General features: G+C 45.2%; 1 protein-coding gene across 4 annotated transcripts in view; it reads left to right on the top strand.

Annotated features, from left to right (window-relative positions):
• The first annotated feature begins 602 nt into the window (after nucleotides 1-602).
• DAB2IP (DAB2 interacting protein) overlaps nucleotides 603-22,451 on the top strand; it is a 201,740-nt gene continuing 179,891 nt past the window's right edge. For 3 of the 4 annotated variants that reach the window (XM_027650219.1, XM_027650216.1, XM_027650217.1), the window contains exons 1-2: nucleotides 606-752; nucleotides 1,494-1,590. In XM_027650219.1, the coding sequence (XP_027506020.1) occupies nucleotides 615-752; nucleotides 1,494-1,590 (235 nt within the window). In that variant the 5' untranslated portion in view covers nucleotides 606-614. Of the gene's footprint in view, nucleotides 753-1,493; nucleotides 1,591-22,451 lie in introns of all 4 variants that reach the window. The other variant, XM_027650224.1, reaches the window with a different exon arrangement.

Raw genomic sequence — 22,451 nt, 5'->3', positions numbered from 1 at the left:
CGGGGCGTGGCCGCGGCGGCCGCGCGCTGCCCGCCCCGCCCCGCCGCCAGGGGGCGCCACCGCCCCTGAGGGATTGGGGAGGGGCCCTGAGGGGATGGAGGGGCGGCCATGGCGGGACAGACTGAGGGGGCGTGGGGGGGACCCTGAGGGGATGTGTGGCGTCCTGAGGGGAAGGGGCTGCGGCCCATCAGCGGGCCATCTCAGCGGGTAGGACCGCTGAGAGGATGTGGAGGGGCCCCTGAAGGGTTGCGGGGCCCTGAGGGGATGGGGGGCCAGCCATGGCCCGTGAGGGGATGTGCGAGGTCCTGAGGAGATGGATAGGCGGGCATGGCAGGGGTGCCCTAAAGGGGTGTGTGTGGGGGTCCTTGAGGGATGTGGGGGGTCCTGAGGGGATGGGGCTGCAGCCATGGCAGGACCCCCTGAGGGGATGGGGGGATCCTGAAGGGATGGGGGTTCCTGAGGGGATGGAGGGGCAGCCATGGCAGAAACCCCCGAGGGGATGTCAAGGGGTCCCTGAGGGGATGGGGGTTCCTGAGGGGATGGGGAGATGGCCATGGTGGGACCCCCCGAGGGGATGTTGCAGCATCCCTTGGGGGATGAGGGTTCCTGAGGGGATGGGGAGATGGCCATGGCGGGACCCCCACCCACAGCACTGGGCTCAGGGGGCAGTGGCTGGAAGGCAGCCCAGGGCAGCAGGCAGGACAGGAGCAGCAGCGAAGACAGGAGGGGAAGGCAGGGAGCCATCGCCTGAGGTAAGTGAGCCCGGGCAGCCCCTCCTGAGGGGAGCAACAAGGGAGGTTCCATCTGCCTTGACCTGCGGTTTAATGCACGGGTGGAACAATTGTTCCATGAGGAAAGGCTGAGAGCGCTGGGGTTGTTCAGCCTGGAGTAGAGAAGGCTCCAGGGTAACCTTGGAGCTCCTTCCAGTGTCTAAATGAGGCGTACGAAGTCCTCGGCAGGGCCTGCTGTGATAGGATAAAGGAGATTGGGTTTAAACTAAATGAGGGTCAATTTAGTTTAGATATAAGGAAGAAGTTTTTTATGGTAAATGAGGGTGGGGAGGCCCTGGCACAGGTTGCTCAGAGAAGCTGTGGCTGCCCCATCCCTGGAAGTGTCCAAGGCCAGGCTGGACAGGGCTTGGAGCAACTTGGGATAGTGGGAGGTGTCCCTGTAGGGGGTTTGGAATGAGAGGAGCTTTAAGGTTCCTTCCAAGGCAGGCCAGTCTGTGATCCCATGAAAGTAATAATTTTTAATGGGTGAGGTATGGTCTCACATGAAAAACTGAATAAGGAGCAGCTTTCAAGCTAATAAAATCTACCTTTTAACTGCTCCATTTGAGGAATAATATGCTAATGCACACCATATTTCTTTCTGTTATCATGCTGAAGTATGTGTCCAAATTGGAAGGGAATTCTGTGGAAAAAAAACCCCTCTACTTTTCAAAAATTCATCTCAAGTTTCAAGTTTTATTGATTTTCTTCCTCGTGTTGCAGGATGCTGATGGAGACTTTGGAGCTTTCACCCCTTTTGGAAGATGCCAAGGTTGTGATCTCTGCTGCCTCCCTGCGAAGTCCATCCCACAGAGACAAGGTGGGTGCAGAGCACATCGTCACACACGGGCATTACACACCAGGTGCTGTAAATATTCTTGCATTTGCTAAGAGTTCCAAGGTTGAGTTCTATATCACTGGGAGTTATGAGGACTGCAAATGAACCCTGGCTATTCTTTAACCTTTATTTCTCTGTGGGATGTTGGTAATTAGTAGGCAGGGAGGGACATGTGCAGACTCATGTCTCTCGTTGTGCTGCTGTAGTGACAGTGTGTGATTACTGCCTTCTTCATAAAACACATTGCAGCCTATGAGCAAAAGTGGTGTTAGGCTACTAAAATAAGCACATTTATTTTCAGTGTTGATTTTATTCTGTGTAAGATTCCTCCTTGGAAGAGCCTAAATGGGCAGCCTGAATTTTGCTGCCCATTATGTACCAGAGCAGCATGATTGACTGAGGCATGAGTGGAGCACTGAATGCTAAATGCAGTCCTGGTTCATACACCATTCCAAGGACACGAGCAGCATCAGAGAAAGACCAATAGTTTCTCCAGAAAGAGTAAGACACCTAATGAACACTCTTTCTAGTGCTGCTGTGAACTCCTACTGCCACTTGTGCCTGTTGATTTCAGACTGATCCAGATGAGCAGTGTATGAAACTAAATCTGCCTCAAGATCCCTGAGTGACCTTATAAAATTCCTTCTGTCCATTCTCTTCACTCAACATGTTTATGGACAGTTGCTATTGATGCATTTGAGTGCTGACACCTACTGTTCTCATGTTAGTAATTCCTCAGTATTTGTGTCCTGGTGTCTACAATCTTGTGTGAGTTTGCCTGTACTCCTGGGAAATAAAAACAACCACAGGGGGTCTTTATCCATGGGGTAGGTGCAGTGGATGAACCACTGTGGGTGAAAGTGGTTCCACCAGCAGCATTTCTACATCCTGCTCAAGTGCCTGACCAGGAGCAGCACAGCAGCAAGGTGATGTTTGAGGTGCTTTGGCTGAGATGCTTCTCTGAAATTTGAACTCTGTGGTTTCACAGGTCTTTTCCAACCTAAATGATTCCATATCTCTTTCCATTTCCCTGCTGTGCAAACCATCCCTAAGAAAGATGGACAAAAATGCTGATATGTCCCTATCTGCTGTCTACATTTAACATATTTTTTGAAACATGTAAAAGGAAGAGAGACCCTTTGAGCTGTCCAAATGAGAACTGATAAATAATCATTCTGTGTAGGCTCCATTTGCCATCCCCATGCAGCTCTCAAATACCACAAAGAAACCTGCAATGCAATATGATATTTGACCCTGAGCAGTGAATATCGGGATGTTTTAATTAAATTAGAATTTGTGGGATCCCAGGAGTTGGTTGACCTGGGTCTTCTGGCAGATAGACTGTTTAGAGTGTATCAACATGGATAAGGAAGGAAGGATGTGCTGGAAGTGGGAGGGACAGGCTCTGTGAAAAGAGGAGATAAGCTGTGATGAATCCTTGTCATCCACAGCAAATTTGGCACTGGAAAAATCTAAGATAATGATCCTCTGATTCTGCAAGTGCTTGGCAAATTAACATGAATTGAGCATTAAAAAATGTGCAGCACTGGTTTACCTTATTGCAGCAAGGAAGAGGAAGCACCAATTCATCTGCCCTCTCATTAAAGTGAAAAATGAGCAATTAAGAGCTTTATCCTCCGTGGAGCTGGGAACCTTCCTTCAGCCATATCCAGCGACACGAGGTGTACTGGCTGCACACAGTTCTGTTGGCCGCCTGCTTAAAGAAGAGGAAGCGTCTCTCTAATTTTAGCCGGGCCCTCATTCCCTGGATTCTCCTCCCTGGCCGAGTGCCAGAGCCCTGGGACAGAGCCCAGGGCGGTGCTGGGCACGGACACTGCTCTGGGGCGCTGCTGCCACCTGCTGCCATCCAGGTGCGCTTCCACACGGCATTCCCGGAACCCTTCCCGGAGCGGGAGCTCTCCTCTCCCCTTCCCTTTTCCTCTTTGCTAAAAAGTAACATCGGAACATCTTCTCTCCTGGTTTTTGGTTCAGTAACTAAAGGAAGAAACTAGAAGAACCCAATGGACTTGCAAATCGATTTATTGATCTCTAGGATTTATGGAGACAAAAATTCCATTGGATTCTGCCTTTACCATTTCCAGCAGTCAGTTTGATTTCAAATATGGGAGTTCCTGGCAACAGTGGCTCCTCGTTACTGCTCTGTAGTGAGGCCTGGTTTATTTAATATTTCCTTGAATTCCCGTGTGTCCGGTGGGCAGTTAATTAGAGGGAGGATTTGTGGGGGGTGTATCAGCCTTGGACACAGAGGGCAGTACTCTACAATCAGGATATTTCTTTACCACGTGTTGTTTACCAACTTTTTGGGAAGCAGCGAACCCTCAGCAGTGCACGAAGCTGCCGTTAGGTGTCAGCCTTGTTTGACGCATGTATCAAGTACGTTGATTTTTGTCACCTCAGTCTTTTCCATAGCACAGTAAATTGTAGTCCCTAATGGTTATAGAATAATAGCAAAGGCTATTCCGGATGCTGTCCTTGATTCTTTACCTTAAAACGTTGCTGGATGTGGAACGTTCAGCTTCCCAATTATGTTTGGAGCTGGTCTATTACACTAAATTTTGTGTGAAACTTCAGTTGTGGACGTGCTCTTCTAACCCCCTAAAGTGGTGTCAGCTTCCCCCAGGGATTATACACGACAGTTTGGGAACGAGGAGTGTTACTGTCCTTTATTGTACTGTGTTTTCTCCCAGTTTACAATCCATTTTAAGGGACTCTGACACTGGTTTCGTTGCTGTTTGCCACTCAGAGTGTTTAAGGGTGAACTTAACTTGAAGTATGTCAGGACACCCCCTATATTCTTGCTATGTGTGTGTTTAAATACTTCATTGAATTTTTAATTCTCTTTTTCACTCAGCATTACACATTTGCAGGAGGTCTGTCCTACATATATTTTAGCTTTTATTTGAAGAGCACTGCTTTGAATCAGTCCCTCCTTAAACATTGAAAAGTAATCAAACCCAGAATGCAAGTTCAACAAACATTTCCCACGCTAGAAAAGCCTGCATTTCATTTAGTTGCCTATTTTTATATCCTGGGACTATTTGTTTTCAGTGGAACATGTATATGTGGATAATAATCCCAAAATAGGAATGTTCTTAAATCGGGGTCCTTTAAACAGAATCATTTCTCCCACATTAAAAGACACATAGTTTAAAATAGCTTTGAGTCTGGGAGGTTCATTATTTTTATGTTGTTTACACTTAGAAAATACGTATAAAACTCCCCCCAAAGCTTGTCCTGAGGGAAGCCTGAGTTTTTGTGGCTGCTGTCCCTGTATTAAACAGGATAAACCAGGGGCACAGCAGTCTGGCTCCCCCATGGGGGCATTGAAACAAAGCAGTATGGAAAATAATCTGCTTTTTTTTTTTTTTCTCACCTGAAATGCTTTCATTAGGACAAATATCAAGAAAATCTGGTCAGATTTTCAGCAAATACTTTTACTGTCAAACTATCTCTGAGCATTGTGTGTATTTTAGAAATCTGGGAAATTCTACAAAGCTGACTCCTTTAAATTCTCCCCTACATTCTGTTAAGGGATATTTGGGTCCACAAATACAAATCAAAGTCAAATTAAACTGTCTTTGCTGATGGTGTTTGCTTACAGGGAACACATTGGAAATAATTCTTGCTTTCTGAAGTGTTTCTTATGGCTCAGAGAGGCAGAGGACTGACTTTTCAGGAGTTTTTAGCAGTCTGAGGTCTCTGTCACAGCCCTGGCCCAGCTTGGGCTGATGTGCTGCTCCCCACACCACACTTCTTTGCCTTTTATTAGTACTTGTGCTCTTTTGTGTTGAAAGATGGATGTTTAAATAAAATGAAATGCCTGCACATGTCTTGAACATCTAAATGAGTTACTCATTCTTCAGGAGATGATGTGTTTTAGTGTTACTGGGATCTGTGCTGATTTAAGATATCTTGGGATCTTAACCCCTTTGGCTGGAAGCTGTGGGGGCAGGGATTTAGGAACCAGCTTCGTGCTGAAATGTCAGAGAACAGAAAATAACGGGGAAAAAAAAATAAAAAAGAATGTAGCAATTTGAAATCCCCAAATTTCCCAGAGCTCCCAGATAATTTTCTTGTCAGAGAAGCCCTTCTCCTGTTCCCATGCTGGTCGTGTGTGCAGAGCCTTTACTTGTCATTCCTGCTTTACCCAGGATCCAGCTGGGCAGCCCAGTGCTCTTTTTTTTTTTTTTGATTTTTCAATATAATGATTTCTTTGCTTCTGTAGGTTTGGCAAAAGAGAGTGTTTGTGTCTGACAAAGCAGAGAAAGCCCGAGGTAACACACACAAACCCAGCAAATGGGCCAGAACAAGGCAGAGCCATCAGGGTGCCTGGAAGCAGCAGTGCAATGTCACTTTGCTGCTCCAGAAACTCGGGCTCAGGAGAAATTCTGCTGCAGTGTGTCACTGAAATGACGAGTTTGTCTCACACTTACACAGCCTGGAGGGTTTAGCACTTGTAGCTATCACATCCCTGGAACTGAGGAGCAGCTCTGCACTCCAGAACACTGGCATGCTTGAAGGGTTTAGTTGCAGGATAAGAGATCATAGTGCTGGAAAAATAATAAGATGCTGAAGTGCTGCACGTTTCACTCCGTGTTTAACAGGTCTGTATTTTAAACCAGAATAACTGTGAAAGACACTGAAAGCATTTCAGGATAAACAACACAACCCAAATCTGATGACAGAAGTAACAAAGCTCTGAGGATGTATTTTAAGTAACAAAGCTCTGAGGATGTATTTTAAGTAACAAAGCTCTGAGGATGTATTTTACTGCAAATATATTTCTGGCAGCATTAATTCAGCTGTGCTGGATTCAGGGGAGAACTGAAGCAAATGTTAAGAAAATAAAGACAAACATTGGTATCACTTCACTTGTTATTCACAACAAACTTGACTCTGAGCTGGGGGTCAGGGGCAATAGACTGTGACAAGTCATATGTTTGTGTCAGAATATTCCTGAAATGTCCCAGCCCTGTGTTCATCATTTGCATGACACTGGTTTTTTCCACAGTCAGGGTTTCTGTGAGGCCCAAATTTCCATAACAACCTTTGACAGGAGATTTTAAGTGCAAATGGGATTGACTGACACTCAGAGATTTTCCTAGTGGACCAAAAACCACAATTTTCCCTGTTGCTCCCCTGCTGTTCTTCCCTTGTCTCTTTATGGAATCATAGAATCATTTAGGCTGGAAAAGACCTGTAAGATCATTGAGTCCAACTCTTAAATGAAATGAAAGAGCTAATTGGTGTTTTTGAAAATCTAGCATTAAGTAAAGCTGAAAGTTTATGAACAGGTTTGATAGAGAAACTGAGAGCCCCATGATGTGTTTCTATGGAAACCCCAGTTTAAGGTTTTATCTGATGGATTCTAAAAAGGGTACAATCTGCCTCTTTTTTGTGATTGGGTAGAGAGAGGAGAAATACAGCAAAATCAGTATTGCAAAGTGATCTTTGGAAAGATAGTTAATGAAGTGCTTCAGGATGAAAATGGCTTTATAAATGTAAGGTGACATTTCTGTCTTAATCACTGCCTTTAATGATGAGATTTTTAGGACACTGCTGGGGAGAAGCTGCAGCTCAGCACTCAGTGGGTTGGTGTAACTTTCCATTCAGCTGCTGTTGTTGTTGAAATATTTAATTATTTGTGCTGGGTCTGAGTGTCAGAGCATTAACATCTCACTCAGAGCTGGTCATAGGACGTGGAAATTTCCTGTGCCCGTCTCTGGGGATTTCCAGTCCTGCTCATTCCCTTTCTGATTCCCTCCTTCCCTGCTGCTGGATGTCCTCCCTGCCCTCCTGGGCCATGGCACTGCAGTCCCAGAGCCCAGCTCTGCCTGTGGCCTCTTTGTGTTGGCCTCTGGTTAGTGTAGAACCCCAGGCTGGGTTGGGTTGGAAGGGACCTTAAAGCTCATCCAGTGCCACCCCCTGCCCTGGGCAGGGACACCTTCCCTGTCCCAGGCTGCTCCAACCCAGCCTTGGACACTTCCAGGGATGGGGCAGCCACAGCTTCTCTGGGTAACCTGTGCCAGAGCCTCCCCACCCTCCCAGGGACAAATTCCTTCCCAATATCCCACCCAAAGCTGCCCTCTGGCAGCTGGAATGTTCTGTCCCTCCCTGGTGCTGAGCAGACCCCTGGGCTGTGGGGACCAGGCCCAGGCTGCACAATCCATTCCTGGTGGAACGTGCTGCTCAGAGACCAAAGCTGGGATTCACTGGGCCCTTGTGCTATTCCTGGCCCTGCTTTTATTCACTTGATTTCACTTTCTTAATCAACACAGATCAGTTCACAGCCTTAGAATTCATTATGCACCATCTATTCATCCTCCCTTTCTACCAGAGCTTTCAGTGGTTCACAGCAGAGACTGATTCTCACTTAATCAAGTGTTAGTTCAGGAGTCAGCTGTGATTAATTCCCTCCCAGTTCCATGGGCCATACAAATGCCTTCATTATGAGCAAAGCATATGGTGGTGTTTGTAATTGGTTGAGACTGAGGCATCTTCATCTTTGACTGTCTTCTAATATTGACTGTTAGAGCAAATGAAGTAACACATGTACTTTTTTACTTGTGCTGTAATGAGGGCAAACACTGAATTGAGGCAATCTGAGTGGAATAGGTGCTGTGTGCACCCTCACTCCAGAGCAGTCACACCCTCTGCACAGTCAGGGCTTCTCACAAAGCAACAGAGGGTTCTGCAGCCAAGACACAACCTGGGGTTTGACTCTCCCCTTTTACACACGTGTCACCTCCTGCATGTGTTGGAAAATGTCAGTAGAGGGAAGGGGTGTGTGGAGGGTATAGGAGTGGAATGAATACTTTGGGAATACAGTGCAGGTATGCAGAAAATAGCTTTGTTTACTCTCTTTCTTTTGCATAGATGTGAGTAAATTATTAAACAACCCGACCCAAAATACAAGAGAAACCTTTTTGAAAAGAGCATAAATTAAGTTAAATGTTTCTTTCAGTTGCAAATTAAAAGAAAAAATAAGAACATGTTACACAAAAAAATCACGTTTGCCTATAAGCAAATGGGATATTTGGAATTTCAGAACTCTTCTTGAGATTTGAAGACCACTTTTAGCAACTTAAAGTAATGAGGATTGTTTTGGAAGGCACTTAAAAAGTTCAGTGTGTCTGGGATCTGCTATTTGCTTTTTACTGAGGTAATTAAAGCCAGTGTTGTACCCACACTCCAGTTCAGGAACTACTTGGATTGTTTTACCCTGGGTATAATTCTCTGGATTGATGCTTTAAATTGAAAAGTAACATGGAAACCAGTAGAAATTTGTTTCCAAGTTAAGGAATTTTCTTTCTCCCCATCTCCTCAGGAAACTCAGAGCTACCTGCAGCCTCTTTCCTCTTGCTTTGGCTCTTCATCTTTTGTTGAATTGTTTCCCCTGTTTGCTGCTACTTTCCTTTGGGGGATGAGGAAATAATGTTTCACAAGTAAAATGTGGAATATAATGTAGAGAGCACTGTTTCCAACAGCAGCTACCAGCCAACCCTAAAGTTCAGGATTTTTCATCCTGACACAAGTGCTTGGTACTGGAAATGAAATATTTCTCCTTTGGCTCCTCTGATTTGTTCCTTTAAATGGATTGAGTGGAGCACACCAGGTGTTTGGAGCTCTAGCACAGAATAAAAGGAGTAATTAAGAAGAGTTTATATAATTTTAAAGACAGTGGTTTAATGGGAGAAAAATTTACTGTCTCCATTGTACAAAAGCAAACAGAGCCAGGCTGGTGCCAGCAGCTGAACAATGTAAAATAATGAGGGGCTGTTGAAGCCAGGTGCTGAAATTATCCCAGGGGCTGTTCACAGCTCAAAAGAGAACAATGAGCTCAGGGCCATCCTGCATTTCTGGCCTTTGTAACTCCACTCTCACTTCTACCTGCATTCTCCCCAGAATTTGGGGTGGCAGTGCAGGATTCTAGAAAGGTAAATTGCTGGAAGGGATTAATTATCACCTTGCCAAGTTAGAAGAGACTTTTTTTTTCCCTTCCCTGGTTTCTGATGTGGTTGCAGAGTCCAGCTGAGCCAACTCCCCAAGCCCAGAGGGGTCAGGTTGATCCTGCCCCTTTCCCAGGTGGTTAGAGAGGGAATTCTCAGGGATTTCAGACCCCTTCTGCAGGTTACTCACAGGACTTTATTGAGCACAGAGGCACCAACCTTAAAGACCACTGGGCTTTACCCTGAGAGCTCAGACTCTGCCTTGTGACTTCCTCAGCATCTAAAACTTCTGGATATTTTAGGAGTTATCCCCACCCTCAGTATAACCACCACAAGTCCTGACTGAGCTGAAATTGCCACAGTAATTTCAGATATATTATGTGCAATATTATATAAGAGAACAGAAGAGTTACAACGAAGTGTTTACCCCCCAGGGCCAGCAATAACATTGTTTGGAAAGAAAATAGAGATGATTAAACCATTCTGGCCTCTGACTATCTCCCTCTGGTTGGGTAGAAGGTTGGATAAATTTGATGACTACATTTCAATGACTGGATATGATGATAAACTTTTCAAGTGGCTGTTGCTATATTTAGTAAATCTCTAATAAAGCACTGCTTGTGGAAGCTTTTACTTAAGCTTTCTTTAGAGCTGTCAAGACACTCTTTAGTCAGTGACTTTTATTGCTTGTCTCTGTGCAGTGTTTGTTGAGCAGCTGATTATCTGATCATAGAGCACTTTCTGGTGTGCTTTGTGAAGGAAATATTTTACTTTTATTTCTACTGCTTCGGCAGGACAATTTCATATTGAGTACATCTCTTCTTATTAGTCATAGCTAAAGTAGCAGGAGGGAGCCCCAGGAAGCTATAAAGGGGTTTTTTTTACAAGTTTTGTGACAGATATGTTACTTTGTGACTCCCCACTGGCCCGATTTTTGCTATATTTTGAAAGTTGTTTAGCAGAAAACCTTTTTTTAGGATTATTACTGTTAATTATTTTACTTAAGTAACAGATGCTATTTTCATTTACAACACGAGAGCAGTTTGGTATATATGTAAAACATCATAATCTGACTTCAGTGCTATTTTGGTATCTATTTTTATTTTTTTTAGTTGAACTGGGTGAATTAGAAGCGAGTGCTTTGTGTCTGTGTGCAGTGTGGACGTTGGTGAAAAGTGGCTGGTTTTCTGTTAGGGTCTCTTTCCTTGCATTTAACTCACATCAGCTTCCAAACACTGGGCAGGGCCTGGTTTTAGGAAGGAATCACCAAGGAACACCAGGAGGCAGGAGGGAATTGTGCTGTGATTCCAGTAACTGGGTTCACTGGTGGTCAATATAGAGCTGCGGTGAGAAAGCTCACAGTGGCAGCATAGAACAGTCCCTGACATCTTCTGCTCCCTTCCAGGTCCTGTGCCATCTCCTTGGCCTTTGTCTTGTCCTGCTTCAAGCCAGGAATGGTTTCCCTGTGCCTCCCAAAATTCTCCTGCTGTCTGAGGGTTGGTCTGTCCTTGTTCTGGGGGAGTGTGGCTGTGGGTCACACACTGTGACCGTGCCACAGCCCTGGAGCTCATGGGGAGATGGATTAATTCACCTGGCTGAGAGGAGCAGTGGAGCCCTCTCAGCCCATCCTGGTTCCCCTGTGCCTCACATCCCTTGGATGCAGAGGTTTTCCTGCCTGGATTGTTCCCGTGTGCTGAGCAGCTCCTGCAGTGCACCCACAGGGATCTCTGGGGTGGTTCCACTCTTGGATTCCTCTCTGGCATGAACTCTGCCAGCCGAGGGCTCTGGGGCAGTGTGTTATTGCCCCCCAGGGCTGGGCTGTGTGAGCAGGGAGGGGGTGACCAGCTCCCTGCTGCTCTCCCTGCTGGAGAAAACCCCTCACAGCCACCTGGAGTCCATCAGGTCAGGGATTGTTTGGCCCCTCCTGATCCTGCACCTCCTTCTCTTCTCTTTTGCTGCCTGTCCCCAGGGAGTGGGCAGTGGGGTGAATCTCTCCTCACCCAGCAGCTGAACATGCATTTCCTTCAAAGCCTGCAAGTGATTTCCTAAATTACTATTTTTGCTCAGTTTGTGAAAGACTTGAGGTCTCGTTCCTTATTGAGTTGTTTAAAGCTCCCTCTGGCTCTGGTTAGACTGGAACCAACAGGGACAATGGGGGAAATCCCACTGCCTGCCTCTCCTTTCATCCACAGGACTGTCTTAATGGGCTGCAAACTTTCTCAGCTGAAGTCATCTTGCATTTGGAAGGGATTTATGTTTCTATTTCTTGCTGTATGAGTTTCTCCTTTGGTTTAAAACACACTGGCAGTGGCTGAACAGTCTGTCCAGAGGTGCCAGTTACACTGAAGTCATTAAAATCCTGCCAGTGTTTCCACTATAAAATGCACTTCTCCAAGTTTTATTGCTCAGCTTCAGTGGTTTGTTCTTGTAAACAAGATGTACACTCAGACACAATTTGTTTTCAAACGTGTTTTAAACGTCCATTTGCAAATTTCTGAGCTGTGACACAACAGGGAGAGACCTGAGCAGTCGGCTGAGTTTTGGCTTTTGTAAATCACAGAGAAATGTATTGTTTTTCCTGCTGAAATGGTGCAACTTGTACCTAATGAGCCTCACTGCTGGTGGGGACATTAGGCTTAACATTTGTTTCTGCTGTGATTGCAGGGAAACACGAAAATGAGAAACTTTTACTGTTATGCACAGATTAAAAATTCTACCTAGGCCTAGGGAGCTCTGGGGCATGATTGAATGTTTCTTTTTTTTTTTTCCTTAATTTTCTTCCAAAATATTTTCAAGTGTACTTGAATATAGTCTGAAAACATTAATTAGTACAGAGAAAACCCAAAGTGTTTCATCTGAAAATAAAATGATTTCCTCCTGTGTTCCCATTAGGAACCAGTTTGGTGTTCCTGATATCTGCTGGCATGACAAGACCCTCTTTGTCAGAAAAATCTTGTCCCTTTCACCAGTGATATTAGTTCTGTTTCTCTGCTTATCATTGAAAAAATTCTTTAATTAAAACTTAAATTATGTCTTATAATTCACTCTGGGAGCCAAGGGGGCAGGGAATTCACTCCAAAAAAACAGGAACAAAAAACTCCTGGCAAGACCTTGTGGCACTGGAGAAGTTAGAAAGGCTTGAAGGAGAAAAATAATGTCAGCAGGTTGAATGTTAAAGACCATAATGCTAATGATAAATACAGCCCAATTAAACCCAGCCACAAACTTTTCCAGCAGGTTCCATCCTGCTTTAATGGCTGGGATTTACAGCCAGCAAACTCCATCTCCTCGAGACTGATATAAATAGAGACAGAAAATGTCAGGCTTGACAAGGAGCATTTCATATCAGGGGCTGTCTTGCTCATTGTGTTCTCCAGTCACTGATTGTCCTTTAATACCAAATTGTAAACCCACCTTTCCCATCAGCTTCAAGCCAAATGTTTCTCTGTTATAGTGGAACAACCTCTGCAGTAAAAAAGATTTTGGTTCTGCCAAGCAAAGAATTTGCCCTGTGCATAAACCCCCCACCTCTGGATTTCACTGTTGCTTTTAAAAAACAATTTGTCACTTTGGAGATTTCTTCCTGTTTCTGTTGCTCCTGGGTGCCATCAGAACCTTCTGGAAATGATAAATTATTTTCTTGTTTGCAATTAAAAATATTATAGAAATAAGAGCTGTGCCAGTGGGTGGTTTAAATCTGTATTAAAGTTCTGGTGCAATTTGAGGATGTGCTTACAAGAAGTGGAGTTTTAAGAAGAGGGGACGTCTCCAGCCTCTATAAATAGCTGTACATGTTTGGGATTATTATTATTATTATTATAGGGGGAAACTGCTCAGTCTCTGCATTATGGAAAACATGGAGTGAAATTCCATGGAAAAAATGCAACGAATTCAAAGATCTGTGTAAAAATCAGTATTCTGATTATGGTACAAACCAAGAAGAGCCAGTGATCTGTGGGACTGAATCTCTTTAACTGTGTCCTGGGATCCCAGGGTGCTGCTTCCTCACTGCTGTGTTTTTCCATTTGAGATCCAACTGAACTTGGTCGTTCCTGTGCAGTCAACTCACCTGTCAGAGATGTGGAAAGTAAGAGGGACAAACCCCCTAACCAGTAGGACAAACATGCTGTTCATTTTGGGAGTGGGAAAATTCCTCATCAAAGGGAACCCAGGACAAGCACAATGTCCCACCTGCCGGGGCTGGAAGGACACACGGACGGCATCAGTGGGATAATGGGAACAGAAATGCAGCTCATTGGCACTGGAGCAGGATCAGGGGACTGAATTGCCCTGGAAGGTTTGACAGGGTGAATGCAGTTGAACAGAAGGTCAGGACACAATCCAGAAACTGCAGAGCAGAGCAAGGTGAGGAAGCTGCAAAACCTCCATCTGCCAAGAGGAAACACTCCCCATAATTACCACTGCACTCTGTGTTACAGAACTGCAGAGGGTGAGGGCTGTGGTTAATTTATGAATGGGATCCAAGCTGGAAGGATCTGGATGTCTTCTTCTTTTATTCATTCCCACTGCAGTGTGTTTGTGTGTACTCCCAGTGCCCTTTCCCCACAGCTGAAATGCCTGCTGGCTGTTAAAAATAAATTCAAGGACGGGCAGTTGACTCCAGTTAGAAATGTAAGGAAGAGAAGGGTGCAGCTGTACTGGGACAGCATTTGATACCACGGCCTTGGGACCTTGTTTATGATGTTAGAAACCTTCATTGCAAGAAATGACTGAAATGCTCTTTTTATTTCTTGAGTTTATTCTTACACACAGGCTCTGAATGGGAACATCTCCTGAGTGGTGAATTCTGTTTTGCCTTTGTGTCCTCTGCCTCCATCTCTGCCATCTCATCAGATGTTCATTGTGATGAGCCCAAAGTGACTGAGCTGAACTTTCATGGGATGATTTGAGCTCCACAGCAAAGCCCAGGATCCAGGCACTCACCTCAGCTCATAACTCCCAGCAAACAGTTGTAACCTCTGAGGACCTGCAGTGCTCCTCTGACTTTGCAAAGTGCTTTGAGGCTTGGGGATGTGAAACTGTGTAGATGGATTGTTTAGCTGGCTTTAGAAAGTAAATATTGATGCTCAGAACCGTGTTGGTATTTTAAGAATTCAGCTGTGTGAATCCAAATGGTAATTTAGCAGAACCTGAGGTTGCAGTTTGTGGTTCCTTCGGGGCACAGGCAGAAGGAGAGACTCTTAAGATACTTCAGCTTGATCTTGGATATTTATTTGTTCTTCTGTTCCATCCTTAGCCTCTCTTGGGAATGAGGACACTGAAGTACATTTCCATGTTTCCTGTAGGAATTGGCCTAAAGTCTTCAACAGATGATGATGTCAACTACGTTTGGAACTAATGAAAAGGAGAGGAGTAGGAAGTTCCTAACATGCTCCCACACTTCTTTTTCCAACCTCCTGTTCAAACGGGGGCAGCTCCAAGGTCAAATCAGGTTGCTCAGAGCTCTGTCTTGTCTGGTATTGAAATGCTCCAAGGCTGGACCTGCACAGCCTGTTTGGAACGGTCAGGGGACACAGTGGGGGAAAAAGGGAAGATTGAAAAGAGAGGAATGGATTTCTTGCCGTGGTGTTTGTGTTCCAGAGGGGATCTTCCCAAATCCCCCACAAGAGGGAGTTTCAGCCTTTGCTATGGGGGAACAAAAGGTGGCACCGCAGTGTGCCACGAGCACCGGTGCCCAAACTGATTTCTTCAGATAATCCCAGTGAAAAGGTTTTAGTGCCTCGATGTCCACTGCCCAAACCCCGAGGGCACAGAGGTGTTCCCATCACTGCTGCACTTCACTGTGGGGTCTTTGGGGAAAAGCTGTTCCCTTGTGTCCCTTGCCATGTGTGTAGGTGCTCTCTTGTCACTTAATCCTGCTTCTTGTTGGTCACCTGTGCACTGAAGGTGCTGAGTCCTCCTGCTGTGCAGGGGAGGAGCCTTTGGGACACGAGTGGGGGCCCCCCTTCCATCCCTTGGCTCCAGGTCTGCTCTGCAGCCCCTTTAGGGGACCCAGGTGAGAGGAAAGGCCTTTTGGGGAGAGCATGAGCTGCACATGCTGAGGAGCATCACCCACCACAGTCACTGCTGCACTTCCAACTGCAGGCAGGTGCATCCCCAGCTGTTGTTTAGGTGTGTTTTCCATCCTCTGACCAGAGGGAATTAGTGCCAAGGCTTAGCTGAGTCAGAGGGAAACACAAGGATGGGTTTGTGGCCTTGAACTGACAAGCCAAGTAAATGATGCTGATGGATCCTGAAAGGCTCAGCTGTGAGGAAGCCAGGAAAGGGTTTGCTCTTCACCCTTTGACTGCAACTGTTCCCCACTTCTGGGTGCTTCCAGCGTGCTCAGGAAGGTCAGAACCGTAAGGGCAGCCTTTGGAAGTTATTCTGAGCAATTGACTGTGAAAAAAGGGATGTTGTTTATTCTCCTTGCTAGAATTATTTGTGCAGAGAGCTCAGTTGTATCATGCCAGCCAGCTCTGCTGGTCCTCAGCTGCAAATTAAAGCAAAAAAATTAAAGCAAAAAAATTAAAGCAACTTGAGTTCTAGTGAGTTTGAAAAACCTCTCCTCAGGATGAAAACAAGGAATAAAGGCACAAGTCTGTCTCTGCTGATCTTCTCTGAAGCACCAGCTCCAAAAAGGGGCCTGTATTAGTAAAAGCTAACTGCTTTTAATCTATTGTAAAGCTGCACTGTTATGAAAGACCTTCTGGCTGAATTATGCATTCACTTATGTTTAACCAGAAAATCCATTAGAGGCACAGAGGCCACAGAAAAGATCTTCATTTCAGATGGGATAAAAAGGAGCCAGGGCTGGAACACCAAGAATATGTCAGAAGCTTAAAAAGGCTAAGTTAGGGGGATCAAATTAAGGCATTCAAAGAAATGTGAAATGATTCAAAGGCCAGAGGAAAGCTGTCATGAAAATACTCCTGTATCTGTAAGAGATTCTTCTCTCTGGGCAGGCATTGGGTCCTCCCCTAAATCCCTGCTCCCTGTGTTCCTGCAGTGGGGTTTGTGGGATGTTGGAAGGGAGTGGCCACCCTGAAGTGTTTGGTTCTCTTACATGGTTTCTTCCTGCAGCACAACATCTTTGATTTTATCCACTCTCACTTTTTTTAATAAAGGCAAGTAACTTCCCAAGTTTATTGGTGATACATCTACCAACAAAAATGAGTGTTCTAAGCACATTTTAGAAATTCTCATTTTGAAATACGAGCCATGAGTGCCTGTGAGTTTAGAGAAAAGGCAGCACAGGTTCTGTGGGCAGCAGTTTATGAAATTGGTCCAGAGCATTCTGTAGCCCTGCAGTCAGTGCAGCTCAACATCTTTTCTCTTTGTTGAAGAGAATGCTCAAATCCATTAGTTAATTCAAGCTGAATAAACTCTGTGCTGTGCCAAATACTATAAAAGGGAATATTGAATTGTTCCTTGGAAAGGCCCCTAGGATCTGTCATGTCTATTCAATACTCCTTTGCTAAGATGCAGATATGCTCCTCTGTCTTTATGAACCATCATAATCTGAGGTTTGTTCCGTGTGAGCAAGTCAGAGTATGAGCCTGATGCTTCCTCAGGTGACAGCACTTGGTGAATGTCCTGGAGTTTGGAGTCAGTCTGATGGGATCCATTTCCTTGGGGTTGTGACTCCCACTGCAGCAGCTCGGAGGAATCCATCGCCCTTGGGGTCGGTCACAGCTCTGTCACTGCAGCTCATTCCTGTGGGATTTCAACACTGCACCAGGAAAGGTGAACAGAGGAGAAGCCAGGCAGGAGAAAAGAGAGGATCAGGGGAATGCTGAAGAGTCAGAGTGTTCCAGCACTGGGCAGGGAGCAGCACTGGGTGTGCTTCAGTGCCCAGGCCCTGGATCTCTGGGAAGGTCGGAGAGCAGATTGCCCAGGCTGTTCTCTCTCACTGGTTACAACCTGGGGAACAGCTGGAAGAGGGGCCAAAGCAACATCCCAAGGCACACACGAAGGCAGGTCATGGCAGAGGCTGTTCCTGTCCAAACCAGTGAAGCAGGAGCAGATTGACATGTCTGTGCAAAAGGCACCACAGAAAAGCAAACCCAGGGTGTTCCTGTACCCGGGGGTGCTGGGAGGCCTCCAGAGGGGGATATTCCCATTTGTCACACTCATGGGGCCCTGTTGTGTGACCTGTTTGTAGGACAAACCCATCCTGGCTTAGTTCTCCTCCTCTTGCCCATGTTCTGCTCAGCCTGAGGAAGCTGGACAGGAGGGCACAAAATTTTCCTCCAAAGCAAAACCTGGGAACAATAAGCAGGAGGTCTTTGTGAGGCAGCAATGCAGAGGCACTTCCATGGGCTTGGAGCTGTTCCACTGGGAGGGAATATTCACTCTCCAGTCCAGCAGATCATTCCTAAGCATAGCTGGAGTGAGACTTTACAGATTTCTCCATCTTTAATTTATGCTGCATGTATTCAGGGAGTGAAAGATCAGCCAGGGAGACCTTTCTGCCACTGGAATAGCAATGCCTGTTCTTTGCAGCCTCCTTTCTCTTTGTCCTTTTGGAAACTCCATGCTCCTTTCTGTGACTGTGTGCTACCTTTATGTAACCCAGGTAATATTTCACAAGCATTTCAATGGACAATGGTGCTGTCAAGGACTGTGGTGCTGCTTCTCACATTATATTGCTAAGCAACATACAATGCAGCAGCATGATCCCCTCCTGCACTTGGGAAGAAGTCAAGCTCCAATATTCAGTAAAATCATTCTGATCTACTTTTCAGTCACACAAGATTTCAGCACATAAAGATTTGTATTAATAGTAACAAGATCATACAAAAATGTGACTTTAATTCCCAAGTGCTAAACATACGTATACACTAATATTTTTTGGTTAAGTAACCCCAGAGAAGTTGGTCTTTGCCATTTTGAGGTTGTGGAGCTTTCACTGACTTTGACAAGACCTGCTTTTATCAAAACACCAGTTAAGTAAAGTGCTTCAACTCTGGAGCAGGTTTGATTGCTTACCTGCTTAAAATTACCTGTGGGCTTGAATACCTCTCTCACCATGGACCAGCTTGAGGGCAGAGAGAGGATGTCACACCTCTGTTCACATCAGCACAGATCTTTTCATAACATCCACCTGAGATGCAAACTATAATATTTGATGAGGTGCAATCTCAGTTCTCTCATTTACTCCAAACTCCTCTATTTAAAGCCAAGTTAATTATGAATTTGAAAAAATCTGATCACTTTGTAGATTCACAGCTGACATTTCAGAGTGGAGATCACTTTTGGCAGCCAATCTCATCTCTATAGAAACAGATGCATATTTCAGTGCCATTTCTGTTTATCCTGATATTTAAAATAATTCAGCAGGATCATCACTCCTGAGGTGAGCCCCCTTTGGAGGGGTCTCTCTAAAGTGTCTCAGTAGACCATGAGAGGAGAATTCTGGCATTTGCAGGTTTAACAAAGCCTTTGCTGTGAGTTGTTTCTCTGGTTTCCAGCAGCACTGACACCAGTTGCACTGGCTGTGCCTGAGGATGCAAAACTTCCACGTTGTTTCCATCAAGGGCTGTTCCAACACTTCACTCCCAGCATTAACCACTGTGAGAGGGAGCAAAGGAGACCTGGTGTTATTCATCTGGTGTCTTCAAGGGTCGGAGCAGGAGCTCAAAATCAGTGTTATTTCCAGCAATGAAATCCTGAGCTGTGTAATACTGAGCAAGGCAGGGTGGGCAAAACCAGGGATGTGGAACTGGAATGCTGGAGGTGCTCCAGGAAGGGACTGCTGGGAACAGCTGGGCTGAGGAGGTGGGAGTGGAGGATTCGGGACCACGAGAAGCTGCTTCTCAAGGAAAAGCTCGTTCTGCACAGAGATGCTCTCCCTGGCTGGGATGGCATCTGAGGGTTGGATGCTGCTCTTCCAACGGGCAGAATGGTGCCAGGACCTTTCCTTTCCACGTGTGCCAACGTCCTGCTGTGCTGGGACTGCCTGGGAGGGACAGAAGGCAACATCTGGGCAACTCACTGCTCCCCCAGGGAGCTCTGTTCCCTTGTCTTCGTTTTCAAAAGAGAGACCGAAGTTTTGGAAGCCGCGTCCCTCTGGAAGGGCAGTCGGCTCTCCAGGTGGCACTCGGAGGAGAATACAGGCTTTGAGGATAATAATGGTGTGCAGGAGGGAGGCAGAGCTCAGAGTGTGAGAAATGGTCCTCATTGGAACAAGAGCAGAGTAAACAGATTGGCTGATAATGCTGAATACCAGGCAATTTCCTTTTAAATTAGCAGATGGGGAGGGAAAGGAATATAAAAGGAAGTAAGAGAAAAAAAGAAGCTAATGATGAATGTGGAAGGGAACAAAATGTTGCCAAGACATCACGAGAGAATGAAGAATTGATGAAGAAAGGGAAATTAAATTGGTGCTCGATATGGGAGCTCAAAGAGCTTTGAACCCCCTGCTCCAGTGTCTGAGGGGCACTTCACATAACCCTGGGACAGACTTGTTTCACTGACACGCCCGTTGTGGCTGGAGAATTGGACATGGGGAGGATTTTGTGATGATGGCAGAGACCCACAGAGGGGATCTCCCACCCTGGGAAGGCTGGAGGGCATTTCCAGGCATCAGGCACAGCCACTTTCATCTGACACTGAAATTATTCTATCAAGTGATGGGAACTGATTATAGAAATTTGTTGTATCTCCTTGTCAGAATAAGAAGGCAAACGAGGACGCTGCTAAATCAGATAAAAGGAGGCTGCCAAAAAGGAGGAGGAAAAAAAAGTGCTTTTAATTCTTCCAACTCTTGTAATAATTTCAGTTACTCTTGGAAGACTGGAGATTTGAGAGGGATAATATTGCACAGGGCAAGGAGGACACACATGTCTGAACAGCCATAGGAGCAGCAACCAAATCTAAAGCAGTTACTGCAGCAAGTCAGACCTGATACAGAAAATTAATAGGTTTGGGAAAAGGTGAACAAGTGGTACATACCTTACTGGAGTGTCTAGAGCAGATCAGCTCTTCAGGAGATTGGTTATAAAACCAGGAAAGGGTGTCTGGAAGGAGAAGGACATTGCCTAAAATGCTGCAAGTAAATGTTGGTTGTATTTGCCCTTCATCTGTGCTGAGTTCAGAATGTTTTGGGGTAAATGGAAGAAGCAGCTGAGATTGGCCCCTGAGGGCCAGGCTGTGGTGGATCCATGGACTGAGCTGTGTGATTCCTGATTCCTGGTCTAGATTCCCAACATGCTCTGTGGAAAAGGACAAAGGACAACCCTCACATGGACTAATCAGAGAAATACTGGAAGAGTCAGGAGAGGAGGTGCAGGAGGGATGATTGATTAGTCAGGATTTTCGTTCATCAGAGTAGTGAAGAGCAGGACTGAACCTCACAGTCTCCTTTTCCCTGCCAAGATGAGCATTTATTTTCTGTCTTTTCACCTTCTGTTTCCTTTTCCTGTTGATTTCAGTGAAGTTTCTCATTTTCCAGCCAAGTCTGAAATTCCATTTGCTGGATGTACTTCACAGCCACACCGATATCTCAACAATCCTGTGCAAACCTCGGGTCAAAAGCTGGTTTCTCTATTTCTGAGGCCTTGGCTCAGGCAGAACTAATGGAGAAGGAGCTGAGGCTGTGTTCTCATGTTTTTATTCTGCCTAAAGCAGGGAAGAGAACTGAAAAAGTGAATGTGGAATCAGAAGTTACTGGACAACAAAAAGAATGACAGTAATATCCAAAAAAAAAGAGATATTATGAGCCTTTTTTTAATCAGAAACAAATTAGAAACAGGAGGAAAGAGTATGCCATCATTTATCTTGAGCTTCACTTTCCATGTGACAGCAGCAAACAAAAGTTAGTTCCAAATCTTTGCATTTTGCTGTGGGAATTTCATGTAACTCAAGAGACCATATGGAGCAATTTAGCCTGAAAAAGCCATTGAAATGAAGAGGCTGCTTGATCTGGAGGGACAACAATTGGCTGAATCTCTAAACAAAAAAAGGAGAGAGGGAGGAAAAGACAGGAAACAATAAATGGAGGAAGGAAGAGGAGGAGGAGGAGGCTCAGAGCAGGCAGACTGAGAGCCTTGGAGGGTTCACACCACGTCCCAACACAACAGCTTTGCTCATGTGCCTAAACCTTGTCTGGAATTTTGTCTTCTTTCTAAGTTTCACATACTTCTGGAGAGAAAATGGAAAGAAAACAATATTTTGATGCTGTATTTCAGTCCTGTAACTATGGATGTATGGGAATACTCCAGTGCTCTGTGCAAACCAGGATTTCAGAGGCTCTGGATGTCACTTTTCTCTGTCATTTACACTGAGTGTGACACTGGTTTTACCCTGGACAGATCCATTTCTGTACAAAATGCAAGGCCTTGCTCATGTCACTTGAAATAATCTCAGATCCATCTGAACCTGGTGTTTGCTTTTTGTAACCTTTCTGCTTTTTGTAGAATTTTGTGAAGTGCAGCAGAATTTCCTGGAAGTCCCAGGTGCCTTGATCCAGGCTGGAGAAACAAAGAACAGTCTTGGTCCATCATGTGCAATCCCCAATGTGCAGAAATAGCAGAGTCACCCTCACCTGCAAGAGGGAAGGCAGGGGAATTTTCAATGTATAGAAAGATTTATAAATGCTTCACCAGGGCTATTTTCCCAGCAGGATATATTAGTTTATTTGGATAGTTATTATTTTGGATAGTTATTATTTTGGATAGTTATTATTTTAGCCTGAACCTTCACAGAAACATCAGGTGCAACTTGTGTCCGTGTTTCAAGAGTCTGTCCATGATTTCCCCAGGAATTGCATTTTCCATTGGTACTTTTTTATTAATGACACATTGATAATTTCCATTGGTACTTTTTTTATGAATGATACATTGCCATTGCACCTGTTGCTGTTGGATCTCC

The sequence above is a fragment of the Corapipo altera genome, unplaced genomic scaffold (assembly GCF_003945725.1).
Source record: "Corapipo altera isolate COAL_440 unplaced genomic scaffold, ASM394572v1 268, whole genome shotgun sequence".
NCBI lineage: Eukaryota > Metazoa > Chordata > Aves > Passeriformes > Pipridae > Corapipo > Corapipo altera.
Note: the sequence above shows the minus strand (reverse complement) of the source record. Positions and strands in the feature narration are given on the sequence as shown.